The sequence below is a fragment of the Ovis aries genome, chromosome 7 (genome assembly GCF_016772045.2).
Source record: "Ovis aries strain OAR_USU_Benz2616 breed Rambouillet chromosome 7, ARS-UI_Ramb_v3.0, whole genome shotgun sequence".
Classification (NCBI taxonomy): Eukaryota; Metazoa; Chordata; class Mammalia; order Artiodactyla; family Bovidae; genus Ovis; species Ovis aries.
In genome coordinates, this window is record NC_056060.1 from 82,579,178 (window position 1) to 82,591,278 (window position 12,101).

Here is a 12,101-nt window from a genome sequence, read left to right on the forward strand (position 1 = left end):
CCTTACTATTGGAATTGTACTATTTGAATCTGTACTATTTCAATTGTTTATTACAAACACATATTGCTTTTGCAACTAAAAAAATAACTTTTTAAAGTAACCAAACACTCATATACAACTTATAAGAATGTCCTTTCTAAAGGCAACTGCCAGTATGTATCAAGAACCTTTAAAGACGACCCATCTTCTGACCTTCTTAAAAGTCGAGTAACTATTGAGAAGGAATACACCCTAGGATTTAAACGCACAGACTTGGGAGGCAGACTACCAGGTTCGAACTCCCCAGCACTGGAACTTCCCTGGTGGTCCACTGAGACTCTGCGCTCCCCATGCAGGGGGCCTGGGTTCAATCCCTCGTCGGGAACTAGATCCCACATGCTGCAACTAAAAAAGATCCCACGTGCCACAACAAAGACCGAAGATCCCGAGTGCCAGGCTGCAAACTAAGACCTGGCCCAGACAAATAAATAAGTGAATATTAAAACAGCAAATTCTCCACCACTCACTAGACAAGTCATCTCGGGCAAATTAGCGTACTTCTCTGTGCCGGTGTTTCTCAACCTCAGAGTTGGTATGAGGATAAAATGAATGAATACACGTCAGTGCAGAGCACAGAACATGACATCAGTAAATACTCCACAGAAAGGGTGGCCAGCAGCACTGGGAGCTGCAATTTACCCGAGGAAGCAGGCAGAATGTGGGCAATATCTTTAGGTACTCAGAAAACACAAGGAAAAATGGCAAGTACTATTAAAGTAAGGGCAGAACTACTACATATAAAAAATGACCCATCCATATAAATGAAAAAGCATGCAGCTATTTAAAAAAAGAAAACACATGGTTTTATAGGATATTTAATAGCATGGAAAAAACGCTAGGCTTCAACACTCCATAAAAAAAAAGCAAAGCATATAAGTGCACATAGATACATCACAACCCCAATTCTCTTTTTAAAATAAGTAGCAAAGAATCACATAATGCCCCATTTATCTATTTTTCGCACACTTAGTTTGCCTTTTTCTTTGCTATTACCAGGATGTTGCCATTAACATCCTCATATAGGTCTCTGTGTTCCTGTGGAAGAGTTGCTTTAAGGCCAATTTCTAGAAATGACATGGTTGGAATATACATTAAGCATTTCTTTATACTACTGCATTTCAAACTGGCTGTACTAATTTTACCTCAACCAGAAGTTTGTAGGAGTTTACAGGGCTTCATATCCTTTTTGATATTTTATTGCCCAACCTGTCAGTGCTCGCCTTTGCATGGTGGTGGTCTTACTAGAGGGTTGAGATTTCTTTATTTGGCCATCACAGTCTTGCCTCACAGTGCACACAGTGCCTCTCAATTTTCCCAAAAGGTTTATACATTTTTTTCTAACAATACTCTGTATATCTCATGTAAAATAAAGAGAAAATCACAGAGGAAACAAAATCATATAAATCATACTAGAATATATCCCAAGCCTTCTTAAAGTGTTTCCTCAGGGAATCAGTAAGGAACTGGACAAGGTAAAGAATAAATACCAGTGGAGAAAGAAAAAAATGGCAGAAACAGAAAGCCAAACAAGCTATTTTGGCACTGATAATTTATCTATTTATGACCATCCCCACTCTTTTGTTCCAAAAAGAATGCAAGGCCACTTAAAAAAAAAATACAACATAAAACAAAAAATAAGTGGACAAAAATAAATGGCCATTATATTATGCACTGTTATGAACTATGAAGACTTCTGTTAAGAGTATTTTAACAGCAATAAACCTCTCCTAGGTCAGTTTGCCTAATGCAGACCTTAAAGGTAGCTTTCTATAAGTGTGATTATCAGAGAATGAACAACTTCTAATTTAAAGAAGGTTAAAAACAACCGGAAAAAGACAAAACAATTTTTTCAAGGATCTATCTGACTAAGCTGCAAGACCCAGAGTTCCCTGAGGAGAGCCCAAAACACAAGCTTAAACAGGTAACTCCATCCCATGGACAGAGCCGTGGGCCCACACCTCAGTACAGCACAGACCCTGCCTCAGAGAACAGGAAATACAAGACCCAGGTAAACTCTTGAGGCCAACAGTTACCAAGAGTCCTCAAAATTCCAGCTGACCAGGCTCGTTTTAATCACAGAAAGTTTCATCAATCATATCACCTCATAAAAACACAGTGTAACTCTTTTTCTCAAAAGTAACTAACAACAGGAACAGCAGAAAAGGCCCTGACAAACCGGCCTGGAGGAGGACATCCAAGATGCGAGGTAGAACCCCTGAGCGAACCACTGAGCACGGCTTACTGCTCATGGCACCTGGTGTCCCTGAAGGGCTTCTGTAAACACTAAGCTAGGTCAACTTTGCGAAAACCTAAGGAACTCTATAATGCAGCCACTGGCCTAGTTGTCAATAGTCTTAAGGATCAGATTTTACAGCCTTTGTATAACAGTACAGATTCAGCCTCCATTTAAGAATGCTCACAATATTTGGGTGTAATCTTCCACCTGACTACCTCTAAGCCATCACAAGGACATGTGTGGCCAGTCACGTCCGACTCTTTGTGACCCCATGGACTCTAGCCTACCAGACTCCTCTCTCTGTGGGATTTTCCAGGCAAGACTACCGGAATGGGTTGTTGTTTCCTCCTCCAGGGGATCTTCCCAACCCAGAGACTGAACTCGTTATCTTCTGCACTGGCAGCCAGATTCTTTACCGTGGAATCACCTGAGGAGCCCCTGAAGAAGGATACTATAAGGGCAAAGATCATTGTCTATCTTATTCTCCACGGTTATTTCCAGCACCTCAATCCCTAACACAGAGATCCACTCATTTATTTGTTGAATGGATGAACGAACAAACTAATTTCCTAAGACCAAGCAACAGGTAAATGGCAGAACTGGGATCCCAACACAAGTCTGTCTGCCTCCAGAGTCCCACATTTTTCTAGTCCAATCAGGATATTATGAGATGCCACAGACTAGGAAGCTTATAAACGACAGAAATTTATTCCCCACAGTCCTGTAGGCTGGAAATCCAAGATGAGTGTGCTGCATGGCAGCCTCCAAGCAAGGGTCTGCCTTCTGGTTGATAGATGGTGACTTCTCAGAGTGTCCTCACTTGGTGGAGGGGGCTAGGGAGCTTTCTGGGGCTCCATCTGTAAGGGTGCTAAAGTCACTCAAGAGGGTTCCATTCTGATGACCCAATCACCTCCCAAACCCCTGGACATGTATATTACTAGTACATGTATACTAACTGGGCATTAAAGTATTTCAAGATGTGAATTTTGTGAGGTTACTAAACATAGCCTTTAGTAACCACTATGCAAAAACCATAAACTTGTCTGAGTAGTAACTTTTCATTCCCTCCTCGTTTTTTTTTTAACTGTTCATTTTGATGTAATTTCAAACCTGTAGAAAAGTTGCAAGAATAGTATAATGAACTTCCATATACAGTTTACCCAGATGCAGAAATTGCTCACATTGTGTCCCACTGCAAACCTTTTAAACTCCATGGATGAAGCAAATCAGCGTATGTCCAAAGTCTGTTCCTGGGTCAACCAGGGCCGGCCTAGCTTTATGCAAACCGCTTTTCCTATCTCTTCCGGTCTCGGGCTCTATGCCCTAACCCTCAGGGCATCCTCAAATCCCTAGCTCAAGTCTTCATGTCAACACTGTCCTTTCTCCAAATCCCACACTCCCAGCACTGCTCCAAAGACCCTCTTCCTTCCTTCTTCCTTCCTGCTCCTCTGCCCTCCGCCTGCAGGCATGGTAACACAGAGGTGTATACAAAGCAAACCTGGAAACGGAAGCAGTCTTGACAGGAACTGAGTTGATATCTTTATTATAAAGAATGGTCAAACAAGGTTTTTCTCCAAGATGAGGGCCTTTTAATTATCATCCGAGATTCATGTTCCTGGCAAGAGGATGCCATTCAACAGGTAACACACTCCACTCATGCCCTTCCTTTCACAGACCCTCTCTTTCCGGCCCAGGTTTCTAGTCACCAGCACTGACAGAAGCTGGAGAACTGAGTGTCCTCACCACCCACTGGTGCCCCAGTGAGAAGCACTCAGGCCAGAAACCAACTGACCTTCAGGGCTTTGAAGATGACGCCCGGGTGCCGGGGAGAACGGGTGGTGTTGTTCTCCAGTTGCTGCTCCAGAGCACGCCGAAGCCCAGAAAAGTCAGTGGGAGGGTTGTAGGTCCTCGTCCCCTTGTAGTGAATGGAACTGAAGGCTTCCGGGAAGCGGCCCAGCTTCCGGAACCGGTCCTGGATGAGCTTCTCCGGCACCTCGGAGGGGTGATCTGGACAAGTGGAAACACGTGTGTGAACAGGGGCCTTTCTTTAACAAAAAAAGTCTCCTGTCTTTCATTATGAAAGGAATATGTGGTGTGACTCTGTAAATATAAAGTACATAAACAGGCAGAACTGCTCTATGCTGTTGGAAGTCAGGATGGAAGGAACTGCCTAGAAGGAAGCACGAGCAGGGCTTTCTGTGAAGTGGGGGCTGGTGGATCATGGCTTGGTATTGAAGTCACAGGTACCCTCAGCTTGTGAAAGGGCTCAGGTATACACTTTTGATACAACGTGCACTTTTTGGTATGTGTGTTACACTTCAAGGAAGTACCTTTTAAAAAAAAAAAAAAAAGAATCAGTCATTTATTTAACTTTTAATATTTATGTGTTTAACGGCTGCAGCAGGTCTAAGCTGCGTCACGAGGGATCTCCACTGTGGCTCACGGGCTCTCGAGCTGCATCACGAGGGCTCAGTTGCTCCACAGCATGTGGGGGTTTCAGTAGTCCAACCAGAGGTCGAACTGGAGTCCCCTGCATTACAAGATGGATTCTTAACTAGAAGTGTCTGTTTTTTAATGTGCTCATTGTAAAAAATCCAAACATGTCAAAGCATAAAAGGAAAGAAACGTAGGTCCTCTACTTCCTCCTACTCTTCAAAGGGAACTACAGTCCGGTGATTACCCTTTCAGATTTCTTTCCTACATAATTCCCAACACATACGTGCAACTTGCTTTCATCACTTAATAACATGCAGTAAGCGTGTGTCCTTGTACACTTGACACACTGTGAGAAGACATCTCCTTCTTCTTTTTAACAGCTACACAGTCTTCCATCCTATGGATGGATTTCACCAGTCACCTTCTAATGAGCATTTAAAATAAATAGCTGCTCTGGAAGCGCTGGTCTTATGCTAGTGAAGTTGCAGACAACTGCCAACGTGTGAGGCTATCAGCCTTCCCGTAGTTTCTCCAACATTTATCCAGAAATTTAGGGAGCAGCAGTATAAACAGATTCAATAATCTTTTTGGAGATAAAACTTGGAAGGATTTTTGGGTTTAATTTCCTTTAATTTTTTTTTAAACCTAAATTATCTTATTCTTTAGAAACTAGATTCTGTGCTGACAAAGGATTATGTTGCTTTTAAAATGCATTTTTTTAATTGAAGGATTGTGTTAATTTCTACCAAACATCAACATGAATCAGCCATAGGTTTACCTATGTCCCCTCCCACTTGAACATTTCCTCCCACCTCCCTCCCCATCCCACCCCTTTAGGTTGTGACCATGCCCCGGTTTGAATTCCCTGAGTCATACAGCATAATTTCCTTTAATATTTTAACAACAAAATCATCCCAATTAAACACTGGAAATATGGCTTTAGCTCAATTTAAAGGTACAGTCATCAAAGAGAAGTAGCCAAAGTTCTGGATCCAGAAACAACTCTGGATTCAGAATCCCAATTTTGCAGCCTACTAGCTGGAACCTCCTTGGTTACATAACCTAAGCTCTCTGAGTTCAGTTTCTTCGTTTGTAAAATATAGCTGCTGTTGATTGAGCTGAGTAACAAAGATACATTAAGTCTGCACTTATTTTTAAGAAAATGTTGGGACTTTCCTGGTGGGCCAGTGGTTAAACCTCTGTACTTTCACTGGAGAGGGCACAGATTCGATCCCTTGTCAGGGAACTAAGATTCCATATGCTGTGTGACACAGGCAAAAAAATTAAAATGTTTAAAAATTTAAGGAAAACAATGTTATTTTTGTTATTCAGCTTTTATTTAAAAAAACAAAACAAAACAAGGCACCTGGCATAGTGCAAGGCATAAAGCAAAAGAAAAAAAGGGAGGGGGGGCGCTGTTTCCGTGATAGCTTAGTGGTGAAGAATTCGTCTGCCAACGCAGGAGATACAGGTTCAATTCCTGTTCCGGGAGGATCCCACATGCTGCGGAGGGGCGGAGCCTATGCACCACGACCACTGAGCCTGCGCTCTGGAGCCCGCGAGCCCCTGCGCTCTGGAGCCCGCGAGCCCCTGCGCTCTGGAGCCCGCGAGCCCCTGCGCTCTGGAGCCCGCGAGCCCCTGCGCTCTGGAGCCCGCGAGCCCCTGCGCTCTGGAGCCCGCGAGCCCCTGCGCTCTGGAGCCCGCGAGCCCCTGCGCTCTGGAGCCCGCGAGCCCCTGCGCTCTGGAGCCCGCGAGCCCCTGCGCTCTGGAGCCCGCGAGCCCCTGCGCTCTGGAGCCCGCGAGCCCCTGCGCTCTGGAGCCCGCGAGCCCCTGCGCTCTGGAGCCCGCGAGCCCCTGCGCTCTGGAGCCCGCGAGCCCCTGCGCTCTGGAGCCCGCGAGCCCCTGCGCTCTGGAGCCCGCGAGCTGCAGCTGCTGAGGCCCTCATGCCCCAGAGCCTGTGCTCCGAAAGAAGAGAAGACACTGCAAGGAGAAGCCTGGCAGTGGCCCCGCCAGCTGCGGGCGTCTAGAGAGAAGCCCATGCAGCGGCAAAGACGCATCACAGCCAAAAATAAATAAGATTTTTTTTTTTTAAGTAAAGCCTATGGAAACAAAAAGTTACTTTGAAAGGCTAGTTATTTCAAAACCCTGAACAGGAGATTAGACCTTCCCCTCACCAAGGCTGTGAAAACCCAAAGTGGCATAAAAGTGCTAATCACAGGAGGTATCCTAGACCCAGATCCTTCGGATTCTAACTCCTTAATACGGTCCCAGTGTGTCCACTCCCTGCCTGCTGCCCTGCCCTGGCTCAGGCCCCATCACTCCTCATCTAATACTGTGATAAGCTCCTGGCCACCTCCCTGCCTCTTCACGTGCCTCTCTAGTTCATCCTGCAACAGGCCGTGGGGGATCTTTTTGAAAATACAGATCTGATCACATTAACTCCCTCCTTAAAATCCTTCAAGGGATCTTGTCATACTTGAGACCTAAATCAAGGCCATCCATGCATGATCTGATCCCTGAGTGTGTCCACTATTCCCTCCCACGCAATCTAAGCCTCAGACACGCTGAGCCTCTTCATTTAGCAAGTATCTGATGACAGCCCCCTGTATGCCAAGCACTCACTCAGGCTCTTCAAAAGCAACAGTGAATAAGACAGGCAAGGTTCCTGCCTTCCTGGAGTTTCCATTCCAAGGGGATAAGATCAAAAACCAGTAAGCAAACAAACAGGATGATTTTGGAGAGCGGCAGCTGCCCTGATGAACATGAACAGGGTGATCTAACAAGACGGGACCACCAGGGTGCAGGAAGGACCATCTTAAAGGAGACCCTTGGCAAAGGCTCCGAAGGCCTGAGAGTTGAGCTGAATTTGAAAGAGGATGGCTGGCTGGAGGAAGGTGTGAGGGGTAGACAGAGTAGCATGTTCAAAGATGGGAACTGAGAAAAGTCTGGTATAGCTAGTGGAGGGAGTGAAAGGGGTAAGCAGAGTTCAGAGACAGAGGCAGGAGTGAGGACACTATAATTAGGAGTTTAGATTGTATCCTGATGTAATGGAAAGCCATTGACAGGTTGGAAGCAGGAGTATGACGTGACCTAAAGAATAAGCTTTTAAAAAACATCACTCCCCATCCTTTGAGGAGGATACACTGAAATGGGCAGGAACAGAATCCAGGAACTTGGTATACAAATACCTACAGCTCCCTGGATACAACAAGCTCCTTCAAACCTCTGCAGGTTCATCTTCCTAGACCATCCTTCCTCCTCTCCTCTATGTAGCCAGTCTCTAAAGTTCAATGTCACCTCCTCTTTCCTAGATACCACAAGGACATGTACAGTTTCCCTCTTCTGCACACTCACGGCTCCAGGAGCGACACCCACCACAGAACGGAACATGTGTGGCCTCTCCAACTAGACTATCAGCTATTCGAGGGTGGGAATTGGGTTTTTTTTCTCTTTGGGGTCCTGGCAGTCAGCACGTGACCTTGTGCACTTGATACACTTTGTTAACTGAATGAACGTTCATAATGAAACTGCTTTTGGAGCCAACCCTGTTGCCCCCACCTGCATCCAATCACCGTCGCACCTGCTCTCTCACCCTCCCACTCAGGCGATGCTCTTGCTTCCTATTTCTCTAAGAAAACAGAAACAATAAGACAACTTCCACCACGTCTACCTACTTACCCGTAATCATGTCCATATAATCTCCCTTCTCTCCTGTTGTTACAGATGAGCCGTCCACACTCCTAAAGTCAGCCCTCCACCTGTGCATCACTCCTGCTCTAGTGAATCATTCTCACCAATACACAAGCATCTGCAATACCTCACGTCTTAAATTTCAAAAAAGGGAAAACTCCTTGAAATCCCACATTAGCCTCCTGCTGTCACTTATCTGCTTCCCTTTATAGAACTCTGTGAAAGAGATCAATATACTACCTTAAGTTTTTTCCTTCTCTTTTCTTGATCCCACTCTGATCAGGCCCACCATTCCTGGCAAACGGTCTTAGCCAGATCACCAAGGACCTCTATATCGCCAAAGCCAATCAGCAATTCTCAGTCCTCATCCTGCCCATGAGCAGATTCTGACATGGTTGATCGCGCCATCCTTCTTGAAACATTTCCTTATGTCTTGCCCAGGCAGAAATTTTTCTGGGCAATCTACCAACGCCAAGTCACTACTGCAGCCCAGGGAACCCAGAAAGGTCAATGTGTGACAACCAAACCCCATATACTTACCAGAGCCCAGCAGCTGGGTGTGCACAGTCTCATGGAAAATGATAACAGCAGGGCCCAAGGTGGACAAGGGGACGTCCAGGCCACAGCGGGCAGTGGTAGCCTTGAGCTCCTTAGTGAAATGTTTCAGATAAGCTTCTGAGGCATCCCCAAGGAACTTGAAGAGGTCATTGTGCAGTCGGTCTGCATGAGTTCGATAGATGACGAGGTCTGAGATGGCCAGGACCTTAAGCAGCAGCCGTGTTCTCTGGCTTAGATTCACTGTAGCTCCCAAGAGCCCTTCCGTGTCTATCACTGCTACTTTGTGGACTGGGTCATATGCTGCCCACACTCCCACAGTGCAGGACTCCTGGGCAGGGGAGGTTTTGAAGACTTCTCGGCCATAGAAGAAAGTGTGGTTGAGGGTATGAGACTTCCCATCCCCAGTATTTCCAAAAATGGAAACCACTTTCAGATGCTGATCAGGTTTGCAGTCCAATTTCCTAATGAAGTCCTCTTCATTTGTTACCTTCCCAAAAAAGGGGGGAGGGAGGGGAAAGACAATGAAATACGAAAACCACAAAATAGCTAGAAACACCTGCCAAGAATTAAGTGCTTGCCAGGGCTCCTCAACTGACTTGTCAATGTGACAAGGAAAAGAAGTCCCAGGATAATACCTCTCACCCAACACTTACCCCTGCTGCTGCTGCTAAGCCGCTTCAGTCGTGTCTGACTCTGTGCGACCCCATAGATGGCAGCCCACCAGGCTCCCCTGTCCCTGGGATTCTCCAGGCAAGAACACTGGAGTGGGTTGCATTTAAGTGAAAAGTGAAAGTGAAGTCGCTCAGTCGTGTCCGACTCTTAGCGACCCCATGGACAGCAGCCCACCAGGCTCCTCCGTCCATGGGATTTTCCAGGCAAGAGTACTGGGGGGGGGTGCCATTGCCTTCTCCTACACTTACCCCTAGCAAACAGCTAACAGGAACTTTGAAAGCCTCAGTCAGTATATAAGAACTTAATGGTCATAAAAATGTTAAAACTATAAACTCTTAAAAGGCATAGGAGGAAATTTTGCAACCATGGATTAGGCAATGTCTTCTCATATATGACACTAAAAGCAATACAACAAGATAAAAAAAAGGATAAAATGGGCTTCATCAAAATTAAAAACTTTTATTCTGCAAAGGATACCATTAGATGAAAAGACAATCCAAAGAACAGGGGAAAATATTTGCAAACCACAAATCTGATAAGGGACTAATGGTCCAGAATATGTAAATAATTCTTACAACTCAGTAAGAAAAAATAACCTAATTAAATATTAAGCAAAAAATTTGAACAGACATTTCTCCAAAAAAGACATAAATTATCAATAAGCACATGAAAAGATGCTCAACGCCATAGTCATCAGGGAAATGCAAACCAACCACATAAGATATCCCTTCACACCCACTAGGATGGCTATGATCGAAAAGATAATGGCAAGTTCTGGTGAGAATACTGTGAAATTTCAATGCTCAAACACTGCTGATGAGAATGTTAAAATGCACAGCCACTCTAGAAAACAGCATGGCAGTTTCTCAGAAAGTGAAACACAGAGTTACCACATGTCTCAGGAGCTCTACTCCTAGGTATAAACGAAAAGAATTAAAAACATACATCCATACAGAACTTGAACATGAATCTTCACAGCAGTATTATTGATAACCGTGAAAGATGGAAACAACCCATGTGTCCATCAACTGATAAGTGAATATACAAAATGTGGTATATTTATACAATGACTGAATATTATTCAACTATAAAAAGTACTGATATATGCTACAAGATGGATGAACCTTGAAAACATTATATTAAGTGAAAGAAGCCAGACACAAAATGTTACATATTATATAATTCCTTTTATATGAAATGTCCACAATAGGTCAGCTGATAGAGATGGAATGTATATCAGTGGCTGCCAGGGGTGAAGGGATGCAGGAAACAGGGAGTGACTGCTGGTGGGTAGAGAGTTCCTGTTTGGGTTGATGAAAATGCTAAGGACTTAGACAGTACTAAGGGCTGTACAACTTTATGAATATACTGAAAGCACTGAGCTGTATATTTTAAAAGGATGATAAATACATGGTATGTGACTTACATCTAAGTAAGACTATTTTTTAAAAAAGAACAACTTACGAGTCAAATTCCCATCTATCCATAATTCCTCTGTTTACAGTTTAAAAACACTGCAGTCCTTATAAGAAGTCAGGCCATGAGACTTCCCCGGTGGTCCAGCGGTTAAGAATCTGCCTTCCAATGCAGCTGATGCAGGTTCCTAAACAAGGAACTAAGATGCCACAGGGCAACTGAGCCCAAGCGCCACAACTACTAAGCCTGTGAGCTCCAGAGCCCACGCTCCACAGTAAGAGACGCTCACGCCACAAACAGAGAAAACTTGCGTGCCTCGACAAAATTTAAAAAATAGTCAGGCCAGCAAGGAAGGGAGCTGGTGTCCATGAGAGAGATCCCGGACTGGAGTTCCAGGAAGACGCTCAAGGGCTGTAACTCTCAGAATACAAATCCCCAGGGTCAAAGCTCCTAATTCAAACACCTGGTGTTCTACTCCAGCTAAAGGAGTGATGAACCTTTACAACTCTTATCCTCCAGCCAGGAGACAAACAAACAATAACAACAACACAGAACACATTCCTGACTCTCAAGAGTCTGCTGGTTTGATAAGGAGAAGTTACAGGGAGCCAGACCACTGGGTGTGATAATATGATGTCTTCATTTCCCATAATCTCATCAAGATAGTAAAGCACTCACTATTCCATTAATAACATCACTACGATTATTACAGGAATAGCCTTAATGACGATATTTTATTTACTGAATGCCCACTGCACTGACAGTGCTCTTCCCTAGATGCATGAGGGCAGAATAGAGTCTGCCCTTATACCCCCAGTACTCAGGATACAGCCTGGCCCAGGAGAGGAGTTCAATATCGAGTTACCGAATGAATGAAGCAGTGCACCTTGCTAGGAACTTTGATCACTTTTCTCCACCCTGGATCGTCCACAGGGCTGAACACAGCAGCAGCATTTGATAACTGGGCTCACTGATCTCCCAGGCAACTGAGAGGAACAAGAAGTTACACAGAACAGCCCACTTTGGACCCATGTCACTCCGCCAGTATCCTTCC

At 44.8% G+C, this 12,101-nt stretch overlaps 1 protein-coding gene across 4 annotated transcripts in view; it reads right to left on the minus strand.

Annotated features, from left to right (window-relative positions):
- The window catches only part of ZFYVE1 (zinc finger FYVE-type containing 1), a 45,257-nt gene that overhangs the window by 14,121 nt on the left and 19,035 nt on the right, over nt 1-12,101 (minus strand). For 3 of the 4 annotated variants that reach the window (XM_060418250.1, XM_042252722.2, XM_027971985.3), the window contains exons 3-4: nt 8,942-9,446; nt 4,068-4,282 (exon numbers count right to left, since the gene is read on the minus strand). The exons of the other annotated variant lie outside the window; for it this stretch is intronic. In XM_060418250.1, the coding sequence (XP_060274233.1) occupies nt 4,068-4,282; nt 8,942-9,446 (720 nt within the window). The remainder of the gene's footprint in view (nt 1-4,067; nt 4,283-8,941; nt 9,447-12,101) is intronic. 4 annotated transcript variants of the gene reach the window in all.